This window comes from Urocitellus parryii, unplaced genomic scaffold, assembly GCF_045843805.1.
Source record: "Urocitellus parryii isolate mUroPar1 unplaced genomic scaffold, mUroPar1.hap1 Scaffold_164, whole genome shotgun sequence".
Classification (NCBI taxonomy): domain Eukaryota; kingdom Metazoa; phylum Chordata; class Mammalia; order Rodentia; family Sciuridae; genus Urocitellus; species Urocitellus parryii.
The window spans coordinates 275,332-297,261 of NW_027552152.1; the positions used below are offsets into that span (position 1 = coordinate 275,332).

The 21,930-nt window shown below is 49.3% G+C and overlaps 1 protein-coding gene across 2 annotated transcripts; it reads right to left on the reverse strand.

Annotated features, from left to right (window-relative positions):
• Nucleotides 1–1,045: 1,045 nt before the first annotated feature.
• Nucleotides 1,046–19,635, reverse strand: LOC113175971 (nucleolar MIF4G domain-containing protein 1). Of its 2 annotated transcripts, XM_026380358.2 has the most exons (11): nt 17,076–19,635; nt 16,734–16,861; nt 15,073–15,268; nt 11,864–12,187; nt 10,277–10,387; nt 9,599–9,766; nt 8,266–8,387; nt 6,517–6,649; nt 5,947–6,078; nt 4,101–4,210; nt 1,046–3,582 (listed from the first exon to the last, which is right to left on the reverse strand). In XM_026380358.2, exons 1-11 carry the CDS (start codon nt 17,949–17,951, stop codon nt 3,408–3,410), a joined length of 2,475 nt encoding a protein of 824 aa, XP_026236143.2. In that variant the 5' UTR covers nt 17,952–19,635; the 3' UTR covers nt 1,046–3,407. The 2 variants fall into 2 exon arrangements, with proteins under 2 accessions (XP_026236143.2, XP_026236144.2); XM_026380359.2 differs by lacking the exons at nt 1,046–3,582; nt 4,101–4,210; nt 5,947–6,078 and having other exon boundaries at nt 6,644–6,729.
• Between the last annotated feature and the right edge of the window lie 2,295 nt (nt 19,636–21,930).

The following is a 21,930-nucleotide window of genomic DNA, read 5'->3' on the forward strand; positions in this document are numbered from 1 at the left end:
ACAGGTAGTAAGCATTCGATGGAGAGCCCTGGAAGACAGTCCCCTGGAAGATAGATTTTATGTACATACTTCAACACATTAAAGCTTGTTTCTAGTACCCCTAAGGATGAAATTCCCAAAACATAGCTTCCTTTTAATTCCATACACTTTAACAGTTGACCAAGGCAGATGTAACAGGTGGGGTAAACTGAGACACACTAAGGTGCAGCGGGAAGGGCGTCCAGCCTACCAGGAAAGGCAGGAAAGCCCAAGGGAGGTATTTGGCCTTCTATCCACAGCACTGAGTTGGTGACTACTCTGGCTACAGAAGCGAAAGCTCTTGTTCTTAGGAAATACACACAGAAGCACTTGGGGTGAAAGGATGTGATAACAGAACTCCCAAGTGATTCAGGAAAAAAAAACAACCAAAAAACTGCACAAAACTAAAAACAACACATTACCCCTGAACCTACTCACCTTCCTCCCGAGAGGATGAGGAATGTGTCCTGGGATCTATTGACCAGGTGTGTGCTGGCATCTTCTGTTTCGTCGAGTCTGAACCCTCCTCTGGCCCCTTCAAGAGCCCCGACCTGCCACAGGACCCCACAGCACCCCACCCGCGGTGTAGCCCTCCACACTGAGGCCAGCGACTGGCCTCTCCTCCTGCCAACTTGGGAGTGGAAGGAGTCGGTGGCCAGCTGACCGGGCTGATGGACACCCAGCTTTAAGGTAGGTAGCCATCTGCAGCTCAGCCGGGCCCACCCCACTTCACAAAGGGAAGAGGCCATCTGAATTAGTTTGCTGAATTATTTTTGTGAAAGAACATTAGAGTATTTTACATCTGTTTAGAATGAGTTCTAAATAACAAATGCTTTAAAAATAAAAACTATTTTAAATTTAGAGCAAGGTTACAACTATATAAACTTCCCCCCACCCTCCAGCAGTTACTATTTTCTCATTTGCTTTCTCTGAGGATGGGATGAAGAATGAATTTTCCCTCAACCACACAGCTAGGCAGACTTTTTTTTTAAAAAAATATTTATTTTAAAATTATAGGTGGATACAATCTTTATTTTTATGTGGTGCTGAGGATTGAACCAGTGCCTCACAACATGGTAGGCAAGCCCTCTACCTCTGACTTCTTAAAATGGAAAGATACAGACCTTAGTACACCAGCAAAGCTCTTCTCTCAAAATAAACATCTATATACACTTTGTAGAGGAGAAAAAATAGATTTTATGTACATACTTTAACACATTAAAGCTTGTTTCTGGTACCCCTAAGGATGAAATCCCCAAAACATAGCTTCCTTTTAATTCCATACACTTTAACAGTTGTCCACCTGCATTGCAAGAAATCCACAAATACACAGCTACACCAAGCACCGACTGTTCGAGTGCCTTGCAGTACTTTTCCAATGTAGCTGTCACTGTAATACATTTTCAAACCTACATATTTGAAAGTAATTCTGAATTTATAGTAGCTTTGGTCAGGGTGTATTTACTATCTACACTGAAGTACAATTACTGTCACGTGTAACCATATTATGATGTTAGAAAGTTCACATATTGTGGGCAATCTCCCATATAATGCAAAACTCAGGCAGGGAGAAAAGTCACCAAGAGTCCACCACACAGGAAGAGGCAGTTTTGCTTTGATAATAAAAGACAATATAGAAGCGCGATTCTTGACAGAAGTTTGTCTTCCTTACTGCCAGAAGCTCTCTGGTCCCTCTGACCGCTCTAGGAGTAGCCCTGGTCAGCACAGCTCCACTCCTGACCCCAGGGCCGGCCCCAGTGGCACGGATGACACACCCTGACCCACCTAAGCCAAGACGAGGCCTTTTCTGTTCAAAGCCCTGCACAAAGTGAAGGCTTCACTAACATGTCAACAGCTGCGGCCCTCTTCCTTGGTCACCCAAATTTGCGACCTGGTAGAAGGCACAGGGTTTTAATTAAGCCTCTGGCCAAAGGCTGGTTTCTGGATTGGGGCGGAGGCAGTGGAAGGACAGGAGGCCTGCGCAGTGTGAGCTCCGACCCCAGCACTGAGGTTCTCCAGGCTGCCCGCTCACTGCCGAGCTTACACCTTCAGGGCAGGGACATACGTGGAGACTTGAGATCTCGCATGATGACCCTGGAACGCTGATTGCGACAGAGCCACCCACACCAGACAAGAGTGCTCTGCAGAGGAGCCCGTGACCACCTGCCCAGATGACGGCACTCTTGCTGGGAAACAGGTTCTGACCCACGACGTCTACACTCACCCCAGTGGCTTTCTCAACAGCTGAAGATGAGGACGGCCAAGCCTGCAGCGTTTGAAAGGAGCAACTGTGAAACAATCCACACTTGTGCACCCTGGTGGCTGCTAGGCAGAGGACACTTCTCTTTCCCCAGATTCCCAAAGTTTCCTGCACTTGGTGAGGGGGACTGGACACGCCCTGTCAACTCCCTGCATGCGGTAACTGTTTAATTCGTATCCACATCTCCTAGGACCCAGGAGCAACAGCAAGCAGCACCCACAAAGTATCCAACAGCTACTTGGTGACTTTGGAGTTATTTAACAAAATACCGCAGCGATGCAGAACTGAAGAGTGGAGAGAGATATGAAACTGTGCAGAGTCCTCTCCGGTGTCAACACGTCAGGTGAGCAGCAATGGAAACCCACCCACACCACACTACACAAGGACACTCACGGTCTGGACATCAACCAACTTTTCAAAACCCAACTGCATTCACTGAGCAGGACAGGCCTTGGAGATCCTGAGGACACATCAGAATAATCAACTAGACCTCAATGAACTTTTAGCCAATTAAAAAAAAAAAAAAAAAAAAAAAACCAGAAATGTATCATTTATAATCACTGCACCCTCTAGTGGCCCATTTTTATCTATTAAAAATTAAGACAACCTGTAATCCCAGCAACGTGGGAGGCTGAGCAGAAGGATCACAAGTTCAAGGCTAACCTCAGCAACATGTAAGACCTGTCTCAAAAAAATAAAAAGGGCTACAGATATGGCTGAACCCAGGTGGAGTGCCCCTGGGTTCAATCACCAGCATTAAAAAAACAAAACCAAAACACCACACCAGTCTCACTGCGAAGGGTGCACAGTTCAGAGCCTGCCCCTCCCTGCCTTTTCCTGCCACCCCCAATGCATCATCTGAAAGTTACTAAAAACACAAACAGGGCTGGGTTGTGCTCAGCAGTAGAGCGCTTGCCTAGCACATGTGAGGCCCTGGGTTCGATCCTCAGCACCACTTTAAAAAAATAATAAAGTTATAAAAAACACCAACACGATACAATCTTGGATTAAAAAAATCATCTCAATAAATAACATTTACAATGTGACAGACTGTGACATTAGCCCTCCCCCTCTTCGCTGAGCAGGACAGGCCTTAGAGATCCTGAGGACACCTGTGGGTCGGACATGCCTACATTCTCAGGGCAGCTTTGCCCTGCAAGGACCGCGTGGCAAGGCCTGCCCTCTCTCTCAGCACGCTGGCTTCCTCGGGACTCTGGTGGGCCTGCACGTTCTTCAGTAAGAAGTGGCCAATGAAGAGCTTCAGACCCTCTCGCAACATCCCCAGCTTTGGGTTCTCAGACACTCTGGAAGAGAATCAGACAGACGCGTGTCAGGACAGATCTCAACGCAGTCATAACCTAGTTCTGTTCCCTGTGGTGCTGGGAAGGAACCAGGGCCTCTTACACGCACAAAACCATCTCCCACCGAGCTAAACCCCCAGGCCTTCTCTTCCTTTTTATTTCTGTTTTTGCTCAGGCTGGCCTCAAAAGTCCTAGGCCCCAGGGATCGTCCTGCCTCCCAAGAAGCTGAACCCACAGTTGTACATCGCTGTGCCTGACTCTATGTAAAGCAGAATTTTCAATGAAGAACTTCAGGGCAGGAGGTGGCTCAGTGTTAGAACTGCATGCCCAGCACACACAAGGCCCTGGGCAAGAGCCCAGGACTGAGAAAACAACAAGCACTCTTAGATATCAGCTTAACATTAAGACTGACACGACTTATGTAGCTACACGTGAAGCACAATGCTGCTTCTGTAAACCAACCGGAATGAAAACATCTTTCTGTCCCTTTCTCATGTTTAATGAAACACCTGGGCACATACCTTGCAAAAATTAAACCCAGGTCTTCAACTTCTGTTTCCATTAACAGCATAGTCAACACTCGCCGTAGGAAGTGGACTCTGGGTTTGTCCAATTCGCTGAACTCAACCACCTACAGTCAGGAGACAGAAAAAAGTGACACTAGCTTAGCCAACTCTCCAGTGATCTGTAAACAGTGCTAATGAGTAGGCATTTGACCCTTCCTCACTGCCCACACACCCTGGTTTAAGAAGGTCTTTTAACTGCTAAAAATGAACAGCTGCTGGTAAGGAAGTGGTGCCATGGGGACCCTGCAGAGCTGGCAGGGGTGGCTGGTAAACCTGGCAGCACAACACAGCTTAGGGGGCCTACACTTCACAAGCCAGGAATGTAGTTTCTAGAACAGAAGCTTACTCTTGAGTGTGTTCCAGCAGGTACAAGAGGCTGGACACTGCAGCTTCTGCTTTATGGCTGTCTGTGTGGCATTCTGGTAGAGTCTGGACCACCCCTATCAACACCCCTCTATGTAGAGCTTAGGTCTAGGAAAGATGAACTCAGATATGCTTCCATCTTAGAAAACTATCAAAAACCCCAGAAATAATTTTAAATTTCAGCAGTGTAACAAATAAACGTACTAGACTTATACAGTGGAAGTAAGATCACACAGAAGATCAGAGAAGAGAACTATAGATATTAACATATATAAATTGCAAACTTAATTTTAAAAAAGAACTGTGGAAAGTCACAAGAGCAAGATGACCACACGGTTCTGCCCAGAGGGTAGATGATGTACTGGCTGTAGATGCACAGTCAGGGAGTACAAAACCAAAGAGGGCCCCTCAGCCAGGTGCAGTGGCACATGCCTGTAATCCCAGTGATATCAGAGGCCGAAGCAGGAGGATTGTAAGTCTGAGGCCAGCTTCCACAACTTAGCCAGACCCTGTCTCAAATAAAAAATAAAGAGCTGGGGAGTAGTTCAGCGGTAGAGTACCCCGGGTTCCAGTCCAGTATCAAAATAGAAAACAAGCAAAAAGAACACCAGTGGGAAGAGTGGAGGGCAGGGCTGGGAGCCAGGGAGAACCCAAGTTCTCCTGCCCACGAGTGAGCTTCCATTGCTCCTGTTCACCCGGGGCCACACCGACCCATTCTACACTGAGCCCGACTGGAGTAGGGAAGCGTAGATTTAGCTCAACGATGAGAAGATGTTATCTTAGTGTTCTAAATTACTCCAGTTCTTGGAATGGGGTGTGAAGACTGTACCCACACTTTCAGTGCAGTGGGAAACCCCACGCCCCACACCCTAGAGAGGCAGGCAGTTATGGGCAGACGCTCTGACCACGGTGGGGAGCACACCCACATACGCAGGGCACAGAGGACGACTTGTCTCTGCACCTCGACCAGCCCTGACCCTCAGGCTCTTCAAATGCTCAGAATTTTTTAGGGCACCCACACCCTGGTGGCTCCACTACCCAAGCCTTACTGGCCCACCTCAAATCCTGCCTTCTACAGGTAGGTCCACCATCTCCTCCAGAGGAACATCGGGCATCTATGTTTTTATGGCTCTGAAGTCCCAAACACAGAGTGGGGAACCTGCAGCTTTCTAACACCCTATTTTGCAGACCAGTACCTCTATGGGGTGCCAGTCTACTGAGCACTGACCTGGCCAGGATTTTAAGATTAATCTCAAACCCAGAAAAGATTTACTTAAGTTAGCAAGAAAACTGGAACCGAGCCCTAATGTTCTAGGTAAATTTATACTGTGTATACAATGATCACAACAATGAAACACTCTCCAGAATCTTGGAAAATTCATGCTTTACAAGTACAAAAAATAAGCAACTACACAGTGATTTTAAATTGCTTACAAACCTTCAAAATGGAAAGCGGAAGCGATTTTGTCTTCAACAAGTGTGCCACCAGATGAACCAAATTCAAGAAATTAGTGGCTGGCAAATTTTCTAAGTCCCGAAATTTATCCCATATGCTGAACTGGAAAGTCATCTAGTAACAGTTAATAAAAAGAAAAAAATTAAAATTCAACAATCAGTAGACTAAACCACTAAGATGCTCTCATTCACTTATTTTTAATATTCTGAAACTCAGGACTTTCTGTCCTTTCAAATGGTCAGGAGCTTGAAACAGCTTTACAGTCATCTTTTGGTTGTGGTTCTCCCCTGCATTTATGAGGCACTCGGTTGGATCCCCAGCACCAGCAAACCCTACCCCACCCCACCCCAGCAGATAAGCACTTTGAAGACAGCTCTTGACAAGTGACGTCAAGAGACTGGTGTGGTGTAAGCAACACCCAGCCTCCTAGTGCAGGTGGTCCCTCTACCCAGTACTTCTGGCTCCAAGAACTCATGTTTAGGATGTGAGCCAGACAGAATGCTGAGGAAAAGCATCAGGACACAGGTAACTGGCACCTTCTGACCAAGTTACCTGGAATCGCCTTTCATAGCTGCAGAACTTGCTGGCCAAGAACGCATAGAAGGGATTGTATGTCTTCTCTTGCAAGCAGCAATCCATGAGCACATGGACCACCTCTCTCTCCTGCTGATCCTTCAGTCCCAGCCTGCAGCACAGAAACAGCCCAGCTAAGTCAGCACTCCACTTCCCTCTTCCACAGCCAAAGAGCCCACAGGTCCTTCCTGCCTGGAAGAGTGTGGTTAAAAGTGAGCCAGGAGGCGGGTGGCAGCAACCAGACACAAGCCAGAGGTTTGGCCCTCCCCAGTTTCTTTGGGCCTCATTTTTCTAGTGATGTGGTAAAGTTTGGGAGGACACAACAGGACTCGAGTTCTACCCCACCACAAAGCCCAGGACCCAAGTCCAACTGACACAAGCAGGACTCAAATGAAGCCAGGTCTTGCTAAGACAATGATTTCCCTCTTTCTTTCTTTCTTTTTGTAGCAGGGATTGAACTCAGGGGCACTCAACCACTGAGCCATACCCCCAGCTTATTTACAGACAGGATCTGTGTTACTTAGCACCTCGAAGTTGCTGAAGCTGGCTTTGAACTCGTGATCCTCCTGTCTCAGACTCCGGAGCCACTGGGATTACAAGCGTGTGCCACTGTGCCTGGCTCACTTTTTCATTTTTAAAATCCACAGTAAACTCCACCCTCTTCAGTGTACAGTCCTGTGGGTGCAGCTGTATAAGCCCCCAGAGTCAGGTAACTGCAACCACACTGGAAAAAGAATTCCATCGCCCCCACAACCCCACAGGCCTGTGCAGACAGCCATTCCCCAAGCTGCGGGCTACCACCAGTCTTTTTTCCAGTCCTCTAGTTCTGACTCTGCCAGAATGCCACACAAACAGCCACAAAGCAGGCGGGTGTCCAGCCTCTTGAACCTGGCAGAACACACTTAAGAGTCACCCATGCAGCTGTGGGACTGGTACTTTGCCCTCTGTAATAGTGAACTGTAAGGATCCCACCCACTGCAGCAAGGACCCCTGGTTTGTTCATCCTTTTCCCAGAGGGGCATGTGGGTTTTTTGGTAGTGGGGATGGAACCCAGGCTTCATGCACACTAGGCCACTGAGCCTCAACCCCAGGTCAGCCAATGACTGTGGTGAATAAAAATGGGGAAAAAACTCATTGTTAGATGAAGACTGACTAGGAAACACAGAGGTATGCTCAGGGTTCCCACCCCGACAAGCCACCCCAGTTTACAAAACCCCAACTATCAGAATACTAAAATGAGCCATTTCTCCCTGTATTGCATTATGAGTTTGAAGCATATAAAGAAAAATGAGTTAAACTGTTCACTTAATTGTTATCTGATAACTAAATACTTTGCATAAAGTATGCAAATGTTTTAAAAACCTGCTACAACAAATTATCACAGAACCATACTGGGACATTTTAAATGAGAAGCAAGAGGCAGCTTCAACATGAAGGCTCATAACACTTTAAGCAATCCATGACAACCAACAGCCGCCGAAGACAGTGGCTGACTACCAGATAGTGGCTACAAAGCCCTCAAATTGCAGCCTCCTACAGGGCTCCGCTGAGGATCTACCAGGGCACACTAGTAGGAATGAGTGGCTTGCCAGAGACATGTGGCCCACCCAGGTGAGAGGACAGTAACAAAATTCCAGCTTTTCAGTCCTCCAAACACAAACCCCACATTAAATTAATTCTTTCACAACTTCTAACTTGACAGGTCAAAACGTGCAAACAAATGCTTACTTGAGCAGCTTTTCAAAAGCATCCAAAAAATCCTCACTCGTCATCATCGTACAGAAGATGTTCCTCCTAACGTCAGTGTTCATTCTCTGCTTCCGAGCAAGATCCAACATCTTTGAGCTTATCTGAAAAAGGAAGGATTAGTGTGTGGGCCATACAAATGTCCTGAGAGCTGTTTCCTGAGAAATACCATGCCACCTTTGGTCGAGTGTGCTCCTAAAGTTTCTAAAGAACAACTTGTACAATTTTGTGGCTTCAGCTCAGTATAACTAAATTGCACGTGAATACCTGTAGGTAAATTCCAAATCTTTATTTCTGGGTCACCACAAAGGGAAAATGTGGCAGGATAAAAAGCCACTGGAGGAGAGAAGCACTGGATTTGGGAACTCTCAGGAGGGTGGGACATCAGCCTGAGCATCTCAGATCAAGTTCAGATATGGGAATCAAGGTCAAGTTCAGATATGGGAATCAAGGTCAAGTTCAGATATGGGAATCAAGGTCATCAGGTGTGCCAAGGGCCCAGGGCAGGAAAGGACACTGGGGACAAGGAAGGAGATCTGGATCAAACAGATGCTAGTAAATAATTTTTTCCACATTTATTTATTTATTTATTTATTTATTTTGGGGGGGGGGGCGGGGTACCAGGGATTGAACTCAGGGGCACTTGACCACTGATCCACATCCCAGCCCTATTTTGTACTTTATTAGAGACAGGATCTCACTGAGTTGCTTAGCACTTCACTAAATTGCTGAGGCTGGCTTTGAACTCGCCATCCTCCTGCCTCTGCCTCCCGAGCATTTGGGCTTACAGGTGTGTGCACCACACCCAGCTCCGACTCTAGCTAATAATGATAAATACAAATAAGTGGGAAGAAGTTTCATCCATGCTAATGGACTGGAACCTACATCTCCTAGGATACAGAACACATCCCATTCTCAAGAATGGATATCTGCAAAGTCAGTCTTGATTTTCACACACTCCCTTCAACTCTTAGATCTTTTGCACAATGCGTTTTGGGACTCTTAAAATCCTTAAAAAAGAAACAACAAAAACTGAATTATATGTTTTGTTTTGTTTTCTGGAGCCAGGACCTTGCTATGTTGCCTAGGCTGGTTCAAGTGTTCTTCCCACCTCAGCTTCCACGAAGCTGGGACTACAGGCATGTGCCACATGCCTGAATTTAAATCATAACTTAACACTGGCAATTTGTATAAGGCCTTCAAATAAACCTAAGTGGCACACTTCCATAGCCATTCAGGAATAATCAGAACTACTCTAGCAGAGCTGGCACTTGGCACAGCAGGGTGCCCACAGTCAAGCACTGGGTCTCCATACCGTGCCCACAGGCGGCTTCTGCTGAAGTGCATGATGACTGTTGTCAATCATCGGAGTCCCGCTCCAAGCAGACCCCACAATCCACCAGCGCCCAGTTTGTTCTGCATTCAAAAGACCATCCCAAGAGATGCGAAGCTGAGTCTCAGAACCTGAGCTGGCATTGCGCACCTGATTAGAGAAAAAGGTTTAATGAGATGCTTTAATTGGTTCATAGTCTGTACTGTGATCACACTTTCTTTTTTTTGTACCAGGATTGAACCCTGGGGTGCTTAACCACTGAGCCACATCCCCAGCCCCCTTTTATCTTTTATTTAGAGACAGGATCTTGCTGAGTTGTTTAGGGCCTCTGTAAGTTGCTGAGAGTGGTTTTGAACTCGAGATCCTCCTGTATCAACCTCTTGAGCCACTGTGATTACAGGCGTGCACCACTGTGCCTGGCTCACTTTGGGTCTGCCACCCAAGCAACGTCTCTTAGGCACAGTCGTGACAACAGGCTCCTACTGCACAGCAAGCTGAGCACCTTGGGAGGACCAGCTACAGGGGCTGTGCAGGAGGGCGTGGGCCACTCACAGGGCAGCTTCTGTCTTCTTTCAGGCCCCAACTCACAAGTCCCGCTCCCTCTCCCAATGGGGCCGTGCTGCCCTGAGGCTCGGGGCAAGGCAGTAGGCAGCCACTCACCAGAGCTCGCTGCACCTTCCTCAGTCTCTCCACGGGCTCGGGATCATAGCCTGGAATTTTGCGCATGTCATTGTTCTTCAAGGCCAGCATCGTCTCCAGCATAAATCGAACCTTTAAGGAAAAGGAAGGGGAGAAATAAACCCAAAACCAAAATGAAATCTCCCATTATTTCAAGCAGTTTGAACATTCCTGGACATCCTCCCCTTGCTGGATTTTCAGCCTCTCCAGGACCACTGGGTGGCCTTTTAATCCTTATCAACTGGAAACAGTAACACACTTACAGGAAAGTTACAAGGACAGCACAGAGTCCGTCTACATACCTTCCTCAAATATTAACTCTTGATACAATCTCCACATCATAAAATCAACCTCTTTAAAATAAACAAGTAGGTGATTTCCGGTATATTCCAAGCTAGGCAACAATCACTTTAGAATCTGCATAATGCCCAGAAGAGGAATTCCAATCCCTCAATAGCCGCTGGCATTCCCCACCTCCCTGCCCAGGTGGCCACCTCTGCTGTCAGCTTTTGGGCATTAGCCAGCAAGAGTGTAATCTGCACTCCCTCCCACCCCACCCACTCCCCACTTAACCCCCTGCTACCTCTGCAGACATGCTGCCCCGGTGCACAAAGAGCAGCTAACAATAATGCTCCTCATCAGACAATGACCAAAATGAAAATCCAGTCCCTTTCCCTTCACCCCAACATCCCACCTAAAGAGTAAATTCTTCTTAAAAAAAAAAAAAAAAAAGAGTAAATTCTTCTCAGGACTCGGGCCTCTGTGACCCACCCCCCAGTATCCTGCCACCTCGCCCACCAGCTCTTCCTCCTTCCTGCAGCTCCACACTGCTGCCTGTAACCACAGGGATCCCTTCACCCTAGTGGGGGATCCCACATACTCTCATGGCTTCCAGGATTCCTGGCATGAGGGTGACCCCAAATCCCCCCTGGCTCACTGCCCTTCGAGATGTGGATTCCTCCTGCACCTCCTCCCGTGCACCTGAAGGGGGCCCCCTGCCCTTACTTCCTTCAGCCCTGCTCCCCACTAAACTCGGCTGCTTCTGACTCCCAAGGCCACATCCACTGCCAGGGTGCCCATGTCACCACCATCTCCCAGACTCCTACAGCGTCCCCCCAATTCCTCCAGCCACTTCCCCTCTCTTCTACACTGTCACCAAAGTGACTCCTAAAACAACTTCCACCCCCGCAGTACCTGCTGAGAACCTCTGGGTCCTCCAGGAGGAAGGCCCCAGGCCCGCCCTCCTCTCCTCACTCCTGGTGGTGTCCCCAGGTCTAACACGGCCCTCTCCTTCCTCCTCAGCAATCCCATCTTCTTCCCCTCAGGCGCATCAGGTGCTGCTCCCCACCCCTCACCACTGCAGGGGCAAAGCCGAGAGCCCCGAGTTATAGATGGGGAAACAGAGGCCCGCAAGACTCAGCCCTGCTGCTGCACAGGGGCTAGAGAAGGCTGAAAAGAGAAACCACTGAGGAAGGGAAGTGTCCTGTTTACCCCAGGGACTTACTGTTAAGCTCTGGTCAGTTTGTATGCTCTCGAGCACTCGGGAAGCAGGTCAAGTGGCACTCTTACCCTGGTCTGGTCCTGAAACATGCTGCCTGCGCCACTGGCTTTGGCCTGGGCATCTGTGATCAGCTCCTTCAGCGACAAGGCGTCATCTTTTCTCAAGGCAAAGCCCACATTTTTCAGCATCAACAGGATCAGCTCAATGTCTTTTTCGGTGAAAGTTGAAATAAGTTTCTTCAAAATGTCGAAGACGAGGAGAGACTGCACCACGTGGAAGTTGTACAGATGGGCGATGATGGTGAAAAGGTTATCACACTCTTTCCCTTCACCTCCATTTCTGTAGACCTCATCAAACTTCCTCACCACGGCCTCCAGAAAGCAAGCACCAACCTGAGCAGGACAACAGCAAGCGTGTCGCACATGTTCTGGGGACTTCTCCTTCAACACACTGAATAAGTGCCTACACACAGGCAGGACATAAACTCCAACAGGGCAGCCTTCAGGAACTCAAGTATGGCTGCCCCACAAGAGCACACGGTAAGCAGCTGAGCAGCAACCTGTGCTGAAAGGTCTCCGCTTAAGGCCAAGTACAAAGTCGTAATTTGGGGGGGCAATGGCCATGCTGGTTCCTTGGAAAAATAAACTTGCTAAAAATGTGTTAAGACAGGTGTGGCGGCCATATCTGTCTTGGAAGATTGAAGTGAGAGAGGATCGCAAGTTCAAGGCCAGCCTGAGACCCTGTCTCAAAATAAAATTTAAAAAGGGATGGGACTATGGCTCAGTGGAAGAGTGCTGCTGGGTTCAATCCCCAGTACCTGCCCCCCACAAATGTTAAAACACAACTGTATCTCTAAAAATGCTCTACCACCTAGTAACACTCATTCTCAGAACTGCTTATTTCAAGTTAATGTCCTCTGAATAAGCAAGCAGTGTAAGTGAACTTTAAAGAAAACAGCACATTCTCAACAGATATCAAAGGTCCCCACAGGCAAGTGCTTCATCACCAGGAGGGTGCTAAAGGAAGGACAGGAGCTCTAATGGCTCAGCTCCACTCTCAGGGTCCAGATGAGGGTGTGCTGTTCTTTGGGGCACCCGGAAGTAGGCTGACCATCACAAAGAGGGGAGAGCACAAGGCCAAGAAGTAGCAGTGGCCTGGTGAAACAGGGCAAGCTCACCAGAGAGCCATCCTCTTGCTCTTCTGGCACATTCTAGTCCAGATTCCCTAAGTATGTCCTGGAGAAGGAAGGACTTCCATCTTGTCACTCTGTAAGACTGAGACCTAACTCAAAAATGGCAGCTGTCATCTTGCCATATTACTATCTTGTGTTTTCTCTCAAATCCCAACTCAAGTTGAGACCAGAGGAAGCAGATGGGAGCGGGGATGTGGTGGTGATCTCCAGTGACGCTGGCAATCCACAGGAGAGATGGCCTTACCAGGGCAGCCATGCTGGGTCAGAAAGGAAGGGCTGGGTGCCAGTGATCCCTAGGAACACTGGCAAGGTGTGGCAGGCCTGATCCGACACATCAGGTGTGTGTGATTTCCAGGCTTTCAATCTGGGTGACTTCTAAGCAAGTGGGGAGGAGGCTGGGAGCTGGACTGTCTGTGTGAGCTTACTACACTCTGACTGCAGGTCAGGCTGCAGACGTGCACAGGCGTGAAGGTCCGCAGGAGGAGGAACTCCAGCAGACTGCAGGGTGCGGTGGGAAAGCAGGCACGTCACGGCCAGGCTGCCGACTGCTCAATGCCAGAAGAGCCCAGCCACTGGCAGCAGGCAACAGAGGGTTCCCAGAAGCCAGCTCCCATAGGCTGGATGTGCCTTTTAGTTTTTAAAGCCTGAGATAAACACATTTAACCTGTAAACTCCCAACTCAAGTCCCTTCACCAAAGATGAATCTGAAAAATATAATCCCCTGGTATGACCATCATCTTATATTAAAAAACAATTAAAAAGAAATTAGGAGGCTGGGGCTGTAGCTCAGTGTCAGAGCGCTTGTCCAGCACGTGTGAGCATTCGAGGCACTGGGTTTGAGCCCCAACACTGCACAAAAATAATTCCACTTAATGTGTTCAAAATTCATTTTTCTAGGGGCTGGGGCTGTAGCTCAGTGCTAGAGCACTTGCCTCAAATGTGTGAGGCACTGGGTTTGATCCTCAGCATCACATAAAAAATAAATATATTGTGTTCATCTACAACTAAAAAAACATTTCATTTTTCTAAAATTAAGTTTGGTAAATTTTAACACCAACTCATACAGATCTGATTGTTTCCTTGTAAATGATTATAAGAGCAATGCAGCAGCTGACACCATGATCTTTAACACATTTTTTTTCTTCCCATGAATTTCTGTGAGGTGTTTTTTTAGTATAGCTCTGAAGGAAGTTTAATGGAACCAGCATCCTGAGCGCTTGTCCTCTCTGGCAGAAGTTTTAGAGACTGTCATTAGCTGAAGTACCATAAGGACTTCCCCTTGGAACAAGCCACCTCATTGTCCTTCGTGCTATTAGTGAAGGTGTGAATGAGAAGCAGGAGCACTAACCCCATGTTTTCACATCAAGCTGACTCCCCACGTGCTACGGGTGATCAGGGTCATGACTTTTACGTACCTCGCTGTGAAATACTGTCTATAACACAGTTTGATTACTAAGTCTGCTGAAGTACACCAGAGACATCTAGAAGGATGGGGGACGGACTAAGCTAGCCACATAACAGCACTGAATTATGGCCATCATGGGGCACCAGCAAAGATGTCCAGAGCTTCCATTATGTTTTGTAATGGCAAAAAAATGGACTTTCACACTTATATGTGAACAGGAGTGTGGCTCTTAGGGGGAAAAAAACACTTTTAAAAAAGAGCAATTCTCCAAGTAGCTGGTGCAGAGTTTCCACAAACGATTCCAAGACAGTTGAGCAGACTCCTGAACCAGCTGTGGGGCCTGGGCCACTTTCTTCTGCCCTCAGCTTCCCTGTGCCCAGTTGGTCGTAAGGCCACCACCTTTCCAAATGTTGCCACAATGCTGCCATTGCTGGCTAAGAAAACCGTGGCTCATTAAACTTCCCAGGAAGAGCAATGAGAACTACGGCGGCAGGGAAAGAGGAAGAGCAGAATTGCAACAAGACAATCTCCTTCCCTGTTGTAAATGGGCTCAGCAAGCACTTAATGAGCCAGCCTCTTTCCTATGGTCATCACATGTAGTAACTGTTGACCTACACCATGGAGGACCAAGGCCATCCCAGGCGACAGGGCCAGCGGGTGGAGAAAAGGTGGGAGCGTACCTCAATTCCGACAGTGTGGTGAAGGATGCTGACCAAGAGGACGTGCTCCATCATCAGCCTGCTGGGCATGGCGGAGGCAGTGACGCAGGCACCCAGGAGGGCAGCCGTCAGTGTGTCATTCATGTCCTTCCTGCTATTGGCCATGTATAGCTCCTCCAGCTGCCCACTTATGGATGCCATGTTTGGCTCACTCAACCTGCAGGAATGTAAACACAGAAACACAATTAAATATAATTTTCCAGTTCAAACTCAGTTATCAATACTACCAATATATCCTACCTTACATATGCTTCTGACCCGGAAACAACTGACCCTGCTGCAATAACCCAGCATATTCTGCTCATAACCACAGAACACTATGGAGTTCTGAAATAATACAACTGTCTTTTCAGTTGAAATGTAACCAGTGAGGTATGCCATGGAAGGTCTGTGAGTCTGCAGAAATTGGGTATCCTGATCTGACATTCCCAGGTGTAGGAACCATCTAAGTAGTGTATCATTAGGAAAACCACCAATTCGCCCACTTCTTAGATGGCACACAGGCACGGTTTCTACACTGAAGAGGGTGCTCTGTCTGAATGAGTAGCGAGAGAGGACTGTGCAAGGAAGACTATTCACCACACACCTGTGCTACTACTAAAAGGAACATCACAACAGCATGCTTCAGTAAAACTTCTGGGACACTCCACTGACAATGTTTCAATTTCAATTAAGCAACATAGGGGAAGAGGCGGCACAAAGGACAGGTTCTGTATCCTGATTGTGGCAGTGGTCACCTAAATCTTCATGTAATAAACTACACAGAACCTCTTTCTCTTAAACAACACAAGCACATAAAAACAGTGAAACCTGAACAAGCTCTAGGAATTGTTACATCAGTTCCCTGATATGTGTGTGTGGTGCTGGGGATGGAATCCAGGCCTCATGAATACTAGGTTAGCACTCCACCACTAGCTGCACTCCCAGCCCCTGGTTGCTTCTCAATGGTACTCTAGCTATAGAAAATGTAACCTTTGGGAGAAAGCAGGTGTACAGCATGCAGGAATGCCCTGTACCCTATGAATCTACCAAAAAAAAAAAAAAAAAAAAAGAGCAATATACATTTAAAAGAGTGACTGCCTTTTGAGGATTTAGAAGAGGGGCATGAGGGTCTTCTGGTGAGAGTTATGGGAGAACTGGAGGAGGGCATTAGTGCAAGAAGGACTTGAACTTGTTTCTTAAAACCACAGGCTGACTGTAGATGGTTTAGTGGTGTGGTCCCAGCTACATGGCTTCCAATTACCCTTTTAGAGTCTAAATGTCAACATAGGGGGATGAAGGACCAGCATCCTGACCAGGTGCACTCATTTCTGCAAGGGGGGATCCCTGCCAGACCTTCCTCCACTATTCCTGGGAGGATGTTCCCTGCCCCATCCCAGCCTCAGAGTGGCAGTAGGAGTCTCCTGCTGCCTTCAAACCCTGTAAGGACTCACCATACCAAACAGCTGGGCAACATCTCCTCAACATAAGGATGTGGTTGCCCTAAGGCAGACACAGAAAGGATCTGAAAACAGCTACAAGTCCTTCCCATCACTTGCATCTTGTCATTCTGGGACAGTTTCCGTGTTTTAGAAACAGAGCATTGCTCCAAGGGAGAGAGCGTAACAACTCTGGAAGGTCACCTGTTAATTAGGCCTTTGACGTGTTTCTTCAGCCTTTCTAACTCCTCCTTCTTGCGCTCGTCCACTGTCTCCTGGGCTGGCCGCAGCTGAGGTGGGATGTACTTTTCGCCACTTTCACAAAGCCTCTCCTTGAAAAAAGAGAATAATATAATCGCAAAAAAGAAAAAAAAAAGTACACTGGACAAACTTCACATTTCCCTTGCTATGTGCATATTCATACACAGAACTACCAACTCCGGCAGCTGTTTCTACTGACTGTTTAACCCACCGCGAGCGCCCCACTGCAGTGCACTGGCTCCGGGGCTGACGGCCATCCCCGGGACCAGGGAAGTTCCGCGGTACCTGCTGGGTCGTGCCGTCCGCCCCCGAAGAGCCTGCCCTCTCTTCTCCGTCTTCTGCGAAGCGGACTCTCTTCCTCCCGGCTTTCTCCCGCGCCCCGCCTTCGGGCTCTTCCCGGCTGTCCGGCTCGGGCTCCGCGGCGTCCTCGGCGTCGTCCGCACTCTGCGGCTCCGAGTCGCTGTCCAGGTCACTCTCGGGGAGCGGCGCGCCCGCCTCCTCCTCCCCCTCGTCGCCGCTGCTCTCGAGCAGCCCGCCGGCCCCCGACCCCAGCACGCCCAGGATGTAGTCCAGCCCGTCGCGCGCGAAGCCGGGCGGCACGGCGCTGCCCTCGGCCCTCTTCCTGCGCTTGCTCAGGCCCAGGCAGCGCTCCAGCTGGCGGATCTCTCGGTCCTCCTCCTCGTTGGCCGCGAGAAGCGCCCGCTTGCGGGCGGCGGCGGCGGCGGCGGGGCTGGCCTTGCCCGGGCGAGCCGGGGCCTTGGCTGGGGCTGCGGCCTCGGGGACAGCCGTGGCCGCGGCCGGGGACGGCGCGGCCTTGTCGGGGGCCGAGGCCTGGGCCCGGGGCGGCGCGGACTCCCCCGCGCTGCCCTCCTGCTTCCCCGCCGCGGCGCCCGCGGTCCTCTGCAGGCGCCGCGCTTTCCTCAGTTGCCGCTTCTCCCTCCGCAGCTCCTTGCGGCTCTTCCTGCCGCACGGCCGGGAGCGCACCCCGGCGCCGCGCCCCTCGGCCTCTCCCCCGGAGGTGGCCCGCACGAACCCCTCCACGGCCACCCGCAGCCGCTGCAGAGCGCCCTCGCCGCCGCGCCCGCCGCCGCGCTTCTGACGAACTACTCGCCTTCGGCCGCCTCCCGAGCGGGCCGCTGTCGCGGTCACGGACGCCGCCATTTTCCGGGACGATCTCAGACCACAACTTCCGCCGCGGCGGGACTTCCGGGCGAGAGCGAGCGCGGGGCGTGGCGGGTGTCGCCCCCTGCCGGCCGGGGGGCCGCAGCAGCGGACACCAGAACATTGGGTTTCAAAGGGAACCTGTGAATTGTGTCAGGCCACACCCTCCCAGAGCTCGCGGCAGCTGCGGGTCGCGGGGCCGTGCGTGTTCGCGGTGGGGAAGGCCCCGGGCAGGTTCTCTGTGTCCCAGGGAGGAGCCGCGTACTCAGTCTTACAGCTCTGCCTTTTGCTCCCTGCGCTCTGCCTTGGGGCTCCTTAAGGACTCATTTTTCCTGAGAGTAGTGTAGTCCTGCTTAAGAGGATGCGACACATTTATTCAACGGTCCTCTGTTGGTAGTGCACTGAGATGAAATCAGTGTCCACCTGAAGCCTGTGATGTGCCCTTATGTGGACATCCGGTCTTTCCAGTTGTAGTCAAGTTTAGATGAGGGCATACTGATTTGGAGTGAGCCCTCAATCCAGGGACTGGGGCATCTTAGAAGAAAAGGGGCATTTGGACGCCCAGGGAGCTGGCCATGTGCCGGTGGAGATGGGGCTCGTGTGTCTGCCAGCCTCATGTCTCGTCCACAGCCCAGGTGTGGCAGGGCAATGGGAGGCCAACGTGCCAGAGGCAACCTGTGAGTCACATTTATTGGGGAGCACTTACTAGACATCAGTGACTGCCCCAAGAAGAGTTTGGTGGCAACAGGCTGAATGGAGCACATCTGTCCCTCGTGGTGTTTTGTCCAAGGACACCAGCAGGATGAGTGACACCTGTCCTCACCCAGTGCCTGCAGGTCTGCCCACTCACCACGGGGGAGGGCTGTCCTCAGGACATCAGCTTGCTTAGTCTGCTGGTGTGACCAGCATCCCGAGGAGCAGCTGTCCTGGGCAATGCAGGAAAGTGGCTTTCTCCAGGGGACACTGACCGGCCCTGGTTCCCACTGTGCAGGAGGAAAGCCAGTCCTTCAAGATGGTGTGTGTCCGACACTGCAGCTCAGCCTTGCCCTGTGTCCCTTGACTCGGCAGGTTTGGGGAGAAGAGAAAGGGGCGTCCAGGGACATGTCTTACTGTCACGACCCCCAGCCGGCAAAGGAAGACGCGACACAGGATTCTTCCTTCAGCAGTTTATTCAGGCCTTTATTTTGACATGTCTTCTAGCTTCTACTACTTCTACTCCTACTACCTCACCCGAGCGCCCCAGCCTTGATAAAGCACATCAAGCCCCAATGCACAACTGCCACGTGGACTTTTCTCATAGGGTGCCAAGTCACAGCGCGCCAACTCATTCTGATAAGGAGTTGTTTGCCACAGACTACAGAGGAAACCAGCGCCATCTTGTAATGTCGGCCACAGTTCACAGAAACGGCTCACCACATCTTACTGTTTCCCTTTTCTTTAGGGAGGCATGGAACAAATCCTGTCTGGGAGTCCCCAGAGGAAGCCAACCCTGCCATCCAATTTTGGATTTCTAGCCTCCAAATCTGAGAAATTTCCGTTGCTTCATACCATTCAGTTTGTGGTCCTTTGTTACCAGGTCTTTCGTACCGAGGTGTTAATGTGATCTAATGAACACATTTAGTGTGTGGCCAGTGTTTCTTTTCTTTCTTTCTTTTTTTGGTACCAGGGGTTGAACTCAGGGGTGCTAACCACTGCCCAACACCCTGCATCCCTTTTTATATTTTATTTTGAAACAGGGTCTTGCCAAGTTGCTCAGGACTTTGCTAAGTTGCTGAGGCTAGTTTTGAACTCAGGATTCTCCTGCCCAAGACCCTGGGATTGCCTGGCTCCAGTGTCTCTGTATAACACGCTGCTTCACGGAGCCCTCTGGTCTGAGGGTCTTCCTGGGGAAGTGGGATTGCTGGCTTGGGGTGTCCAGCCTTACAGGTCTGTTTCCTCCCAGGGTGTCTGTACAACTTCAGAATCAGTTTGAGAACTTCCATGTCTCTTCCATGATATTTTTAAAAAGTCTTAAATTTTTGCCCACTTCTGTCAAACTGGTATCTCATTATTTTAATTCCTTCTGTGAGTGTTGTTTTATATGTGCCTTGACAATTCACGTTTTCTCTCTGGCTTATAACCTTTGCCATATGTTATGAACATGAGTTCCTTAGAGATCTTAGGATTTTTTTGAAAAACATTTTTAATTGTAGTTGGACACAACACCTTTATTTATTTATTTCTATGTGGTGCTGAGGATTGAACCCAGTGCCTCCATGTACTAGGCAAGTGCTCTAGCACTGGGATACAACCCCAGCCCTTGACATCTTAGGAATTTTTACAAGGAAAAAATTTGAACAATCCTTTGTCTCTCCTATGTGTGAATATTTTCCTCCTTCAAATATTCAAGATACTTTAAAACATAAATCACTTAATTTTAATAGACAATGCACTCTAAGTACAGAGTAAAAATTTAAGAGGTGCAAAAAGATATGAATAAGAGTCCTTCTCCTCCTGTTCCTGCTGCTGAGCACCCAGCTGAGAACCAGCTCTCCTCCAGGAAGCAGTAACCTGTGCCCTGAGTCATCTTGCAAGTGGCCCTCGGGGCACATGTGCTGCCTTTCCCGACAGCCCACTGAAGACCGCTCTGCATGGTTGCTTTGTTTCACTGTCCAGTGTGCCTGGGAGACCCCCCTCCAGCAGAGGCCACCAGAGCCCTCCTGGCCATCCCCTGGGCCATTGCAAAGGCTTCTGGTCTCCCTGCTCAGCCCCCTGCTTCAGTCTTAGCACAGCAGCCACAGTGACACTTTTTAAAAAGCATTTTGGTTACATAAGATTGTATTTTTAAAAATTTTTTATTTGTTCTGCTTAGTTGTACATGGCAGCAGAATGCATTTCAATTCATCGTACGCAAATGGAGCACAACCTTTCAGTTCTCTGGTTGTACATGATGTAGAGACACACCATTCGTGCAATCATATGTGTACTTAGGATGTGCATCTCATCCCACCATCTTTCCTATCCATGTGACCCCTCCCCCCCTCCCCTTTGCCCAATCCAGGGTCCCTGCATTCTTCCCGAGTCCTCCCCCCATCATAGCTCAGGATCCACTAATCAGAGAAAACATTCGACCTTTAGTTTTTGGGGATTGGCTTACTTTGCTTAGCATAATATTCTCCAACTCCATCCATTTACCTGCAAATGCCATGATTTTATTCTCTCTTTTTAAAATTATTTTTTAAATATTGATGGACCTTTATTTTTATTCATTTATTTATACGTGGTGCTTAGAATTGAACCCAGTGCCTCACACATGCTAGGCAAGTGCGCTACCACTGAGCCCCAGCCCAGCCCTTTATTCTCTTTTAATGCCGATTAATATTCCATTGTGTATATACCACAGTTTCTTTATCCACTCATCTATTCATGGGCATCCAGGTTGGTTCCACAGTTTAGCTATTGTGAATTCAGCTGCTATAAACATTGGTGTGGCTGGTCGCGATAGTATGCTGATTTTAAGTCCTTTGGCTATAGACTCTGGAGTGAGATAGCTGGGTCAAATGGTGGTTCTAATCCAAGTTTTCTGAGGAATCACCCCAGGCTGCACCATTTTGCAGTCCCACCAGCAATGTCTGAGTGTGCCTTTTCCCCACATCCTCACCAACACTCCACAGTGACACTTTTAAAATACAAAATTAGCATCGCTCGGCAGCAGCACTCCAATCCCCAGCGGTTCATCAGCCCAGGCTCTGCCTGCCCATCTGCCTTCACTCCCTCCCTTCCTCCCAGGTCTGCCCTGCTCTCCTCCCAGCTCCTGGGTCCCTGGTCCCTCTCCGTCAGTGTCCTCCCTGAGCTACCCTGACTCCCCGTTCAGACCTGCTTGTGCACCTCACTGGCTGCTGTCTGCTCCCTCGACCTCACGGGCCCCTCCCCCCCCCAGCATGGGTTCTTGTCCTGTGGTCTGTCTCCAGGCCTGAGAGAGCCTGGCACCAAAGGACAC

Coding starts and splice junctions, on each gene's coding strand:
- LOC113175971 (XM_026380358.2), bottom strand. CDS start 17,951: ATGGCGGCGTCCGTGACCGCGACAGCGGCCCGCTCGGGAGGCGGCCGA. Junction 8,388..9,598: donor AGAAGCCGCCTGTGGGCACG/GTATGGAGACCC, acceptor TTCCTTTTTCAG/ATAAGCTCAAAGATGTTGGA. Junction 6,079..6,516: donor GCTATGAAAGGCGATTCCAG/GTAACTTGGTCA, acceptor AACTGTTACTAG/ATGACTTTCCAGTTCAGCAT.